Below are 13,219 nucleotides of genomic sequence, written 5' to 3' on the forward strand. Positions count from 1 at the left end.
CGCTTGGTTGGCTGAGCGATCTCTTCCAAGGAAAGATAAAATCTGCCCAGATAGATGATCACTTAAGCGATCCTCTGGTATCGCTTAAGGGATTCCTCGCTTTTACTCTTAGTCGCTTAAGCGATTTAGGATCTCTTAAGCGATCTCTTCCGAGGTAGAATAAAATCTGCTCAGATCTATGATCGCTTAAGCTTTCAAGTTGCTTGCAAACAACAACCAATCTTTCTCAATAGCTTTTGTTGAGTCACCAGCCAATAAGATCGAATGTAAAAACAAAACCAAGCACACTTTTATCTTCTCTTTATCAGTAAATTCAACTGTTTCTAGCCTATTCTCTAATACCTGTGCTGTAATAGACTTAGCCCCTTGCAAAACCTTATTACAAAACTGTATGGCTCCCCGACTATTCTTTACTGCCTCTGCCTTCTTATCTAGCACTTCCCTACATCCTAAACCTGTCACCATGGCATATTCCATCATGCCAAAACGTAGTGGCTTTTCGCCCACCACAAACCATATTTTTTTTTATTGCATCTTACTGAGTGCAGCAACATGTAATGCACTCCCTGCCCCCAAAATGCCTTTTTCCAATGATTTCCGAGTCCTAAAAACTAACCAAAACAAGTGTGACTGAAATCTCTTTTACCATGCCTAATTCCATCTAATATTTCCTGTATTCTGTCAAAAACTTTCCAACTTGACCCGACCGTCACCCTTGCAGGGAAGTAGGGCACCTTATCGCTTATAAGGTCCAACTCGTACTCTGTGATGTTTACGGTCCGCACAATCTGCACAATCGATATAAACAAAATGTCAGCAACAAAAATAAACCAAAACAACTAATAAACAAAATATTAGCAACAAAAAATTACGACTGTGGTCGGTTAAGCAATTTCAGATCACTTAAGAGATCTTGACTCTGCCTAGCGCAAGATTGCTTAATCGATTTCAGCGACCAAGAGTAAACTAAAAGAATCTCTTAAGCGACACAAACGATCGCTTAAGCGATCTTATATTTATGATTCTGCCTCGAAAAGATCGCTTAAGCGATCTGAAATCGCTTAAGTGACCAAGAGTCAACTTAATCAATCGCTTAAGCAAGCGATTATCAAGGATCGCTTAAGCGATCTTAGATTTGGGCAGATGGAGTAAAAGAGGTTAATCGCTTAAGCAATACAAATGATCGCTTAAGCGATAGTTGAGAACGTACCCTTGCTTCGAAATCCTCGCTGGAATCCTCCTGCCTTGAATTCTCACCGGAATCCTCCTCTTGGCCTGAATTATCGCCTGACTTAGCGTCTTCAGAACCGTTTGACGATTCATCCCTCTGTTCAAGTGTCGCCGGCGTCTCCTCTCCCTGTCGACCAGCCATTAAACTGCTTGCGCCACCGGAATCTAGGATTCGAAGTGGCGTTGGGTTGTCCTCATCATTGTGAGTGTCAGCCATGGTTTTGGATTTAATTTGGTGTGCAAATTTGTAGTTTGGATCGGAAATGTGGGCTGTATCGTCGGAAATCACGCAGATTTCGTTTAGGGTTCAAGAAATCGATTTTAAGGTTCAAGAAATCGATAGAAAATCGTGCCTTATCGCCGAAAATTGCTACTATATTCCGTTTAGGGTTCAAGAAATTGAGTTTATGATTGAATATGGTGTGGAAATTTGCAGGTTGGATCAGAAATCGCTTGTCTCCCTTTGGTTCAAGAAATTGATTTTTGCCCTAATGAATTTCGATTAAGCGAGGTAAATAGTTAGTGGGGCTTGTTTTGAGAAATTTCAAATTTTAAAATCTTTTATTACGTCTACTCGGCCCAAATATGTTTTCATCCTTTCATTTTAACCCATTTTATGTGTTTTGTTAGTGGGGCTTGGTTGCTTAAGTGATCTCTTCCAAGGCAGAATAAAATCTGCCCAGATAGATGATCGCTTAAGCGATCCTCTGGTATCGCTTAAGCGATTCCTCGCTTTTACTTTTGGTCGCTTAAGCGATTTAAGATTGCTTAAGCGATCTCTTTCGAGGCAGAATAAAATCTGCCCATATCTATGATCGCTTAAGCCATCCTCTGGTATCACTTAAGCGATTCCTCGTTTTTACTCTTAGTCGCTTAAGTGATCTCTTCCAAGGCAGAATAAAATGCCCATATCTATGATTGTTTAAGCGATCCTCTGGTATCGCTTAAGCGATTCCTCGTTTTTACTCTTGGTCGCTTAAGCGATCTCTTCCGAGGTAGAATAAAATCTGCCCAGATAGATGATCGCTTAAGCGATCCTCTGGTATTGCTTAAGCGATTCTTCGCTTTTACTCTTGGTCGCTTAAGCGATCTCTTCCGAGGTAGAATAAAATCTGCCCAGATCTATGATCGCTTAAGCGATCCTCTGGTATCGCTTAAGTGATCATTTGAGAAAAAATCTTGGTCGCTTAAGAAATATATGTGGTCGCTCATATATCGCTTAAGCGATCATGACAAAAAGAGAAGAATCCTACATTTCTCTTGAATTATGTAATAATCTGTCATTTATAACTCATTTTCCTCCCAAATTCGAAAAGAATAAGCAGCAAAATGAAGTCATTTACATCAATCTAATCCATCACAGATCAAAATATAAGAGACATCAATGTAATTGAAAGTTTAAACTTAAAATCATTCATAATAGTGCCAAAACAGAATAAATCCTAAGGCACTTTGACAAGTTTTGGAATTCGGTATAATCACTGTCTGAGATCATTCTTTGGTACCATACCTTGCCAGCAGCCTTGATTGCAGATGCCGCCACTTTGAGAAGTTTTCAAATTTGGTATAATCACTGTCTGAGATCATTTCATGGTACCATGGCTTGCCAGCAACCTTGATTGCAGATGTCTCCTCTTGGCCACCAGCCTTGATTGCAGATGCCTTGCTGGCAGCCTACTCTGACAGCCCAAGCTAGTTTAAGGAGTTCCCTCTCATTGTTTGCCAGCAACCTGCAAAATTATTCGGCACACTTGTAGCCATGTTAACTTTTCTAAATAAAACACAAAAAAACAAAAAGTTTTTCAGGGCCAATTTGTTAAATGGAAAGTTGGGATGTCTGAGGAGTAAAATGTTCTCCCTTCACGAATCAAAGTTATGGAGTGCAAGATTTAAAAGTTCACTGAGTCCGTCTATTTCGGTAAACTTGTGTATAAGCATGACACCTGCAACATCAGCACCACAACCCAAGTATCAACATCAACATCACATAAACTACAAAATTAAAAGTACAAGTTCCAAACCTTTTGATTAGGTTGTGGTCACTCAAAACGGATCTATTTCCCCATGGAAGCACTCAACAGCCCAGCACTCCTGAAAGATAGTCATTGTTTTGTCATTCAATCCGTTCATCGGGCTGCTGGTCTTGTCAAACTGAATAAATTTTAGGGCATATGCCCCACAATCAGCACTGCAATAGGAAGATGACATTAGCATTAGAATCAGCTTATAGAATAATTGTATTATGTAAGTTAGTTTTATACAAAATTTACCTTGACTCATTTGATAGGACGGGAACATGTTTGAGTAGCCACTTTCCCATCAATGCTTCATCACCGAGGTGCTCAAACATCCCGCTCTCGCGTAACAGCCACGGGAACAACACGGACAGTGGCTCCAACTCGGCCTCCAACTACCTGTCTCAACAAATTGTTGGGTTGCAGTCAAGGATCTTCAGCAACCTCTCCTCTAAGAGCGCGACGACTGCTATCCAGTGCATTTCCTTGACCAGGATGATTCAGTAGACACTTTTAACCTTTGCCCAACTGTGGCCATATTTGGGCCTGTCCTTCATTACATATTGCATCATCCTGTCATCAAACTTAAAATCATTAGGGACGCAGTCCAAGTCTTCTGTGCCCGATCATTTTCGCTTGAATCTTTTTGCTACAGATGTACTAATGGCCTTTTTCAATAAATTGCGATATGTCGATACCAGTGTTTGGCCAAAGGCCACATCGGTGATGGCATAATCGGGATATAGTAGATCACCATTGCTGATTTGTCGCAGCCTCATCAGTGCCAATACCTCATCGATGTGTTGCATCAAATAAAAACAACATGATAAGTATACAATACCTGATGGAAAACATAAGCAAAAATAAGGAAAATTAAGCGCAAATAACTCAATGAGTTGTGAAGCCAGCTGCCCATCGTCAAAATCTTTTCAAACCAATCTCGAGAATAATCCCCGGTCTTACACTTTACAAGGGTATCACTTCCGGATTCATTGTAATAGGCATAGAAGGGTTTTTTCTTTTCCTCCTCTATTGGCCTATACAAATCGACAGTGGACTCCATTTTTGCTTGCCCACTTCCTCTCCCTTCCTCCATTTGTACATCCCCGCTTCCTTCACCTCCCGCCTTAACCTCCTCCATTATAACTGCCCCACTTCCTCGAGAAACCTCTTTAACCCCCTCACTTTTGGCTTCTTCCTCAATTTTTTTCTTTGTTTTCCTCTTAATTCCACGTGTTAGTACGGTGTAAGGTGATTTCACAAACCTGCTCTTTCGGTTCTCTGTTTTCAGCCCAGGTTGCACTTTAACTGCCTTCAATACTCCACCAACTTCCTCTTGCACCCTACCAACTTCCTCTTCCACCCTAACAACTTTCTCTGCCACCTTATCCACTTTCTCCTCCACCCTTTTCAACTGCTCTTTCATCTTATCAAACAAACTCTTTATGAGGTCAACCACCTCACTCTCCCAACCCTGACGCCTCAGCAAAGCGGTACTTGTTGTACTGGTTTGCTGAGGCATACGAACCTCTTCCTCCCTCCCCTCCTCCTCCCTCCCACCGATTGCGACTTCATCCTCCTCGGCGTCAATCACATTCTCAAGTAGTGGCCCTGTAACTACCCTCACATGTGTGACCCCTTGTAGGTCCCACGTCAATCGATTTATCCTTTCATCCCTTTGATCCTCCAGTGCTCGGAAAGATATGACATAGTGCTGTTGCGCTTCAGCCCCAGTAGGGGTGAGGAATGGACGGACAACCCCCTACAATAAGAAACAAAATCAATCAGATTTAAGCGACATTTTAAAGCAAGTGCATGTTCAAGCTTAATCCTTTAATCTTACCCGAGCTGATTGAATTTCAATCTCTATTTGCTCATAATCCGAATAGGTACACTTCTAGTCATGCCACCGCAACATCCTAGGAAATGTCTGTTGCATAACCGAAGCCCTAATCCTCCCCTCTGCCTTAGCCAAGACAGGGATGGCCTCATACATCCAAGCCTACATTGTAAAAAAGTAGTCCATATCATAATTCAAACACATATATTAAAAAAAAAATATAACAAAAAGCTATTAATATTTACCTGCATTGCCCATGGGAAGCCAAACAAATTGTACGTCGCCGATCTATTCTTCTCAGCCCATTGGGAGTGCTTTAACGCCAGGTCTTTTGCTTACAGGGACTCCATGGTTCGCTTAAATGATACCCGTCCCCACGGATAAGCATTAAAGAAGTTCAAGTTGCTTGCAAACTTCACCCAATCAATATCAACGGCTTTTGTTGAGTCACTAGCCATTAGGATCGAATGTAAGAACAATACCAAGCACAATTTGAACATCTCTGAATCGTTAAACTCACCATCTTTTAACCTGTCCTCTAATTCCCGTGCCTTAGTAGACTTGTTCCCCGCCAAAACCTTGTTAGCCAACCTTTTGGCTCCCGTACTGTCCGTTATTCTTTTTTCCTCAACCTCACCTGGTAATTCCCCACATCTTAAGCCAGTCACCAACTCATATTCCATCATCCCGAAATGTAGTGGCTTTCCATCCACCATGAACCACATTTCATGCTTTTTCTTGCTTTTTATTGAGTGCAGCAACATATAATGCACTCCCGACCCCCAAAATGTCTTTTTCCATTTTGTGTCCATATCCCAAAAATGACTGAAACAAGTCTCTTTGAATCTCCTTTCACCATTCCTCACTGTCCCTAAAATCCCCGTTATTCTCGTTAAAGCATCCCAACTTGACCTCACTGTCACCCTCACAGGGAAGTACGGTACCGTATCGCTTACAACCTCCAATCCGTACTCTCTATAGTTTACACTTCGGAAAATCTGCACAATCGATATAAACAAAATATCAGCAAAAAAATTAAACCAAATCAAATATAAACAAAATACGCTCTGGAAGAATCGCTTAAGCGATGGGCAGATGATTCTGCCTCATACAAGATCTCTTAAGCGATTCGACACTTTTACTCTTAAGCGATCTGAAATCGCTTAAGCGATTATAGATCTGGGCAGATTTGGTTCTACCTCGTAAGATCGCTTAAGCGACCAAGAGTAAAAGCGATTCATCACTTTTAGTCTTGGTCGCTTAAGCGATTACAGATCACTTAAGAGATCTTGTACGAGGCAGAATCAACATCTGCCAGATCTAAGATCGCTTAAGCGATTGTTTATATCGCTTAAGCGATTCATCGCTTTTACTCTTAAGCAATCCTAAATATCTTAAGCGACCAAGAGTAAAAGTCATCAATCGCTTAAGCAATACAAAGGATCGCTTAAACGATCTTAGGTCTCAACAAGTACAAATACCTTTTCTTCGGCGGCCTCCTCCTCTTTGGCGGCCTCTTCCTCCTCGTCTGAACTCTCGTCGGACTCCTCTTCCTGGCCTGAGTTCTGCCCGGCTCCTCTTCCTCTTCAGAACTGTTTTGCTCCTGTTCTCTCTCTTGTTATGCCGCCGTCGTCTCCGCTGCTGGAACACCTTCACTAATCGGAGGATCCACCAGAGCAGCCATTGAACTGCTTGCACGGCCGGACTCTACGATTCAAAGAGGCGTTGGGTTTTCCTCCTCATTGTGAATGTCAGCCATGGTTTTAAGAAAAGAAGAAGCTTTAGGATTGAATTTGGGTGTGAAAATTTGTCGGAATGTGGACTGTTATCGCCGAAAATTGCAAAGAATGCATTTAGGGATTGAAGATATCGATTTTTGCCTTAATTGGTTTAGATTAAGCGATTTGAATGGGTTGGGCTCTTTTTCAAATTTCAAATTTTAAAAACTTTCATTAATTATGTTTTTTCCTTATATGTTTTAATCTTTTATTTTAACCCATTTTACATGTTTAATAGATCCTAACTGTGCCACGTCAGCTTCTCTAAATTAAAAAAAAATGAAAAACAATTTCAAGGCCATTTTCTTAAATCGAAACTTGGGATGTCAGTCAGCTAAATTTTCTCTAGCAATAAGTGAAAGGTTATGGAAGAAGATGACGAAGAAAGAAGTGAAACGAGCTTGGAATTAGGCGAGCCTGTGAATTTGAAATCGGATCAGAAGAAGCAAAAGAAAGCGAAAGTAGATGCTGAGGTGGAAGAGTAGGAGAAGAGTGAGAATCCGAATGCTATTTCTAGGTTTCGAATATCGGAACCATTGAGAGAGAAACTCAAGTCTAAGGGTATTGAGTCTCTGTTTCCAATTCAGGCCACCACTTTTGATATGGTTCTTGATGTCTCCGACTTAGTTGGACATGCACGCACTGGTTAGGTATAATATTCTCTTTTAATTGATTTTTTTTTTTTTTAATTTTGATATCTTAGTTTGGGAGAATGTTGCATCCTGGTAGCTTGCAAAGTCATATTTGTAATCTGGAAGTTGAATTAGCATCAGAATAATATGAATTGTAATGCGAGAGTGACAAATGATGCACAATTTGTCTTTGGGAATGTTTATTACTGGCGCGGCTTCCTCCTTTTATGATGTGCATTTAAGGTCATGATAATTGAATTTTTTTGATTGTATAATACTGCCAGCTTTAATTGAATAAAAACCAAAATGCCGTTTAGGACAAAGCACTGAAATATGTTTTTAGTTTACTTAGATTGACTCCGTTACTGATCTTCTGAGAAGAGTAGAGTTTTGGGTCTAGAGCTATTAGTGCGATTTTGAGGTGTAGTAGAATATATTTGTTCATTTATGTACTTATTCTTTTCATGTGGTTGATTAATCGCCTCGCAATATAGGATTACTGTCTGGATTCTCTTGTTTATTTATGCTTTGGCCATGTTTAAAATAATGCAGGGCAAAACACTGGCCTTTGTGTTGCCAATTTTAGAGTCTCTAGTTAATGGGTCGACAAAGGGATTGAGGAAGACCGGGTATGGCAGGGCACCAAGCTTTTTGGTACTTTTACTGACTAGAGAATTGGCTAAACAGGTATGATATTGGCAGGGCACCAAATGTTAGATTTGAAGTTCATCAAACTTGCCTCTCCCATCTGCCAAAATCTGTGTGCATATATATCCATAACAGTTAGGAGTCATTATGGGTTCTACTTAAGGTCTAACGTTTAACTCTATGGATTGTAAATCAACTCCATCACCCACCTCAGCAAACATAAGTAATTGATTCTACTTAAGGTCTAACGTTTAACTCTCTACCTAGGGACCCGATTGAGATCCCTTGGGGCGATTATGAGGTTGAGTATATTGTTGAATCTTCTGGGGTCTTCACAACAACTAACAAGGCTTCAGCTCACATAAAGGTTAGTTCTGAGTTTTTTGACACTATTTTTTTTTAGTTCATTGCTATCTTTTTACCTCTCATACATTTATGTAGAAATTTATGATATTGGTTAACTAAAATTACACTGCAAACACCGGTAAAGTTATGGTATTGGTAAAATTATATAGAAATTTAACTTAGGTAGGCTGAATTTGAAGGGATTGAATTTAATGAGGTGACAATAGGAAGAGTTGAAACCGAGGGACAACATGCTGAACAATGGTGAATGGTAAAGATGAAGATGTATGCAATGTATCAGATGAACAATCAAAAGTACAGAAATTGAGACCAAAATCAGACCTTGAATTGAAACCAAGATTATTGGCAAAAGGAAATTCATGTTCATTAAACTTGACACTAGGTGAGATGACAATTTTTCCATTAGATTTCAAACATTTATAGCCTTTATGAACAAGGTTGTATTCTACAAAAACACATTTGGCTGAATGAAAGTAGAAATTTAACTTAGTTTAAAATTTTAAACCAGAGAATTGAAGTTTAGATTGATAATCTGTGAGATATTTGCTTTTCTACTCCATCAATTTGATTTTGGTTTGGTGCTGCAGTACGTTCTGTGAACTTTGAGGAGTAGTCTTTCTTTTCTATTGCCATTTCATAAGTTTTTGTCACATATTGTATACCTTGAATAATTATAATTTATTTGTAATTATTTAGTTTCTTGCTTGACTTATTGATTATGCATTGAATTGATGGTAGGAAAAAATGATACATTCGTGCAATAATGCTTGAAGGAGCAGCTCATCTTACTTGAAGGAGCAGAAGCAAAGTTAAGGCGCGTAGTCCAACAACAAGAAAATAAGATTAAACAGTTGTATGGACTATATATATATGTGTGTGTGTGTGTGTGTGTATGAAAATATGATATTTGATGTTAGTGTTCAGATTTTTATATTGTGATGGATTATTTTATTGATGTTGAATGTATAAACTAGGTCAATACAAAATGCTTTTACTACTAATTATTTTCTCAAAAAAAACACATTCTGCAACTAATTTTTTAGTAGCAAACAGTAATTTATCATAATTGGATTCCACATTCAGCGTCTAAAATTATTAGAATTAACCACCAAATTTTGGTCACCAAAACATACATTCGTCCACTAATAAAATAGTCGCGAAAACCTTTTTGGATTCCACATTCAACGTCTAAAATTATTAGAATTAACCATGAAATTTTGGTCACCAAAAGATACATTTGGCCACTAATAAAATAATCGCAAAAACCTTTTGAATTCCACATTCAGCATCTCAAAGTATTAGAATTAACTACCAAATTTTGGTCACCAAAAGATACATTCATCTACTAATAAAATAGTTGCGAAAATGTTTTACAAAATTGCCCTTACACCTTTAGCATCTAATTTTTGTGGCATTTGCGACAAATTATTAGACACTAAAACGTACATTTTGCAACAAATTGATTAGTCGCGATACAATTTTACCAAATTACCCTTGAACAATTAGCGTCTAATCGGGGGGACTAATTTAACCAGCAATTAGCAACTAATTTGCTAGTCGCTAAAAAAAAACTTTCCGCGTCTAACTAAAACTTTAGACACACATACTTTCTACGACAGCGATTTCGCAACTACGTGGCGACTACGAAATTTAGACGCGAAATATGATTTAGCATCTAAATTTTACTTCCTGCGTCTAATTTTGCTAGACATCGAAAGACATTTTTCTTGTAGTGCACATCGTTTAATACTTAAAAACAACATGTCAGTTTGTTGTTCGCTTGGACGACATGTCATTATAATTATGAAAAATATCAAGTAAACTCCCTATGTTTCAGTGAGTATCATAAAACCCCCAATTTTATGGGAGCATTTTATTAAAAGGCTATATGAAGTTCAAATTTAATTAAAAGGCCATGTAGTTTGAAAGTGTTAAGTAAATAGCCTTGTTTTTTTATTAAGGTTAATTAAACATGATTAGAGGTTAATTATGATTAATGAAGTATTGTGTAATCTTTTAAAAATTATAATATGTCCCCAAAGAACCGAAATTCTTGCAAACAAACAAACCGAATTTTGATGAGGTGGTCTAATTCTCGGATGAATTTTTTCAGAAGCTTAATAGACTCATCCAATTTCCTAAGTTAAGCAATCTCAAGCACTTGGAATTGATTTTAGATGCTACTGGGGCCCAAGACCTTCTTTGTTGGATGTCCATACTGAAAGCTTGTCCTGCCCTTCATTTACCGAAGTTGAAGGTAAGTATTTTTACTCGGCATCTTATAGTTTGTGAACCTCTGGATTATCATCTCTATGTTCTAATATTGCTCGACATTTCAGTTATCATCTGTATGTTCTGATATTGTCTGTACATAACTTTATGTCTTTGGGTTAGACATGTTGTCATGAAATTTGGAGGTTTGGACTCTTTTTGTAAAAAACTCTCTCCCTCCCTTCTTTTTGGGAAAAGAAGTGGTGGGGATGAATTTGATAATTTGTGGACTTAAAGGTGTGTCTTAATTACTCCCTGAGGTTTTCCCCTTCCTCCTTCATAAGCTTTATGTTCTAAAGGGTGCTTATTGGAGATAGTTTCTATTTTCTATAATAGACAAGTCAAACCCAGATCATGCAACTTTTTGACAAGTCAAACCCGGATCATTCATTTTTTTTACCTAAGCGTTTGCATAGTTGCATTCTGATTATTAATGCAAGTGTATCTGTAGTTGCTTTTTGGTTATTTTCAAGATTCATAACTATCAACTTCATGGTAATGTTATATGCATGCCGTAAAATCCTTACCAGTTTAAAATTGAGATATACCAAAGAGAAAAAATTATCCAAGCTTTTGTTGGGCAAGTACTTATAGTTTAAAAATCTTTCTCCTCCATGAAGAGAGCATCCCAAAAGCCTTACAAGATTAGTTTGCTGGAATGTGGCAATGAGTTTAGCTTCATTCTTGAACTCCACTATTCCTTGTTTTGAGCTTTTTGAGAGTTTCTTTATTGCTATTTCTTGTCCATCTGGTAATTTACCCTGAAATCATGGCATATTTTTTTGGTGATTACCAGTTGTAAACCTCATTAATAAAAGTGATGGTTTCAACTTTACCTTATAGACTGGACCAAAACCACCCTGTCCAAGCTTATTTGCTGTTGAGAAATTGTTTGTTACAGCAGCAATGATTTGAAAATCAAATATCTTCATATCCTATTCTGATCTTTATCTTGGGCTTTTCATTTTCCAAATTTGATCGGAAGTGATACCGAGATGTTATCTCCAAGTTCATGTAATAGCTTACATCAATTCCATTTGCTTTCCACTAGTTAAGATCATACACATGAAATTTTTAATCCAAATATCTTTAATGATTTATCAAATTTGTAATATTTGTTCCAAATTACCTTTAGCCTTGAGTTTTTTTCCCTATCAAATTGGTATAGTAGTGTGATGATGTGGCTTCTCATTTGCCACGGTGGAAGTCAAACTTTTCTTTGTTAAGTCATACACTCATGCAACGTCTTTTTGGCCAAACCTAATGACTTATCTGATTAGGTCTTCACACTTTCGCGCAGACACCTTCTCTCTCTTTTCTGTTTTGGTTTGACAGCTCTCAACCCTAACGAATGTTCCAGAATTGATCGTGTGATCTTTCGGTGATGAAGAATCAAAGACAGATGGCTAATGATCCAGGAGTGGAGCATGCGTATTTAACACATACTGGTCTAGAAGAAAGGGGCAGATTTTTTATTGAGAAATCTAGGGTTTTACGGATTTGGTGTGTTCCTTCCTTGTCTANAAACTTATAACATTTTCTTACAATCTTAACGTGGTAACAGAGTTAGGACTACCACATCAATTAACTTTGACTAAACATGAACAATCATTTCTAAGGAATGAACAGTCATTCTTTAGAGACGAACGACCATTTATTCGTAATAAATAGTTGAGAAGTAATATACGAAGATTCTCATATCCTAATTTTTTTATTTTTTATTTTTTTTGGGTGGTGTTTCACTTTCACATGCACCCTAGCAAATTTTGCTCCACGGAAACTCTAATATTTTATTAAGAACTGAAAATTGTCCTTCTTTCTTCATGATTTAGGCCAACACAACACATCTTCCCTTAATTTACTGCAAACAATATTTGCTAAGGTAGAAAATATATTCAGTGGGTCACACTATACGAGGATCATGTGTCAAAGGCCTAGAATGATGCAATATGCGTCATAGTATATTTCCCTACTGTGATGGTGTGTTTTGGTGTCCGGAAATTATTGCTAAGATAAGCGTTATGCAATAACATACCGACGTTTTTTGTGGCGTTGCCGTTAATGCTTTTAAATTACTGTGATGTGTTTTCAGGTTGGAACGATGACTTATCACTTATGTGCGTCGGGATAGGCCCATTTTCTGGCGGTGTGTATACCTAAAAGTTTTTGTATATAGAGGCATTGGGCTGTGTCTCCACTCTCCGTTACTAATGGTAAAAATTATTACACATAATTGCCACTTTATCTGCAGATTTCCACCAATGATGGGACCTGGACAATGAGGGTGTAGGAAAAGTGAAATAAGGTAGCAAGCACTGGATTGAGAGGATATTGACAAGAAAATTTCATGGGTTTAGGTTAGAACAGGTGATGATTGAGGGTTGGGACAGCAAAGGAATTCAGTTAGGGAGAGAGAGAGAGAGCTAGAGGATACAAAGA

At 38.2% G+C, this 13,219-nt stretch overlaps 1 protein-coding gene across 1 annotated transcript; it reads right to left on the minus strand.

Annotated features, from left to right (window-relative positions):
* Nucleotides 1-3,758: 3,758 nt before the first annotated feature.
* LOC116142741 lies at nucleotides 3,759-11,712 on the minus strand. The gene is made up of 7 exons (XM_031428146.1): nucleotides 11,617-11,712; nucleotides 11,329-11,541; nucleotides 5,942-6,083; nucleotides 5,568-5,722; nucleotides 4,806-5,007; nucleotides 4,348-4,526; nucleotides 3,759-3,818 (listed from the first exon to the last, which is right to left on the minus strand). The coding sequence occupies exons 1-7, from the start codon at nucleotides 11,710-11,712 to the stop codon at nucleotides 3,759-3,761; spliced, it is 1,047 nt and encodes a 348-aa protein (XP_031284006.1).
* Nucleotides 11,713-13,219: the final 1,507 nt, after the last annotated feature.

This window comes from Pistacia vera, unplaced genomic scaffold (genome assembly GCF_008641045.1).
Source record: "Pistacia vera cultivar Batoury unplaced genomic scaffold, PisVer_v2 Contig418, whole genome shotgun sequence".
Classification (NCBI taxonomy): Eukaryota; Viridiplantae; Streptophyta; class Magnoliopsida; order Sapindales; family Anacardiaceae; genus Pistacia; species Pistacia vera.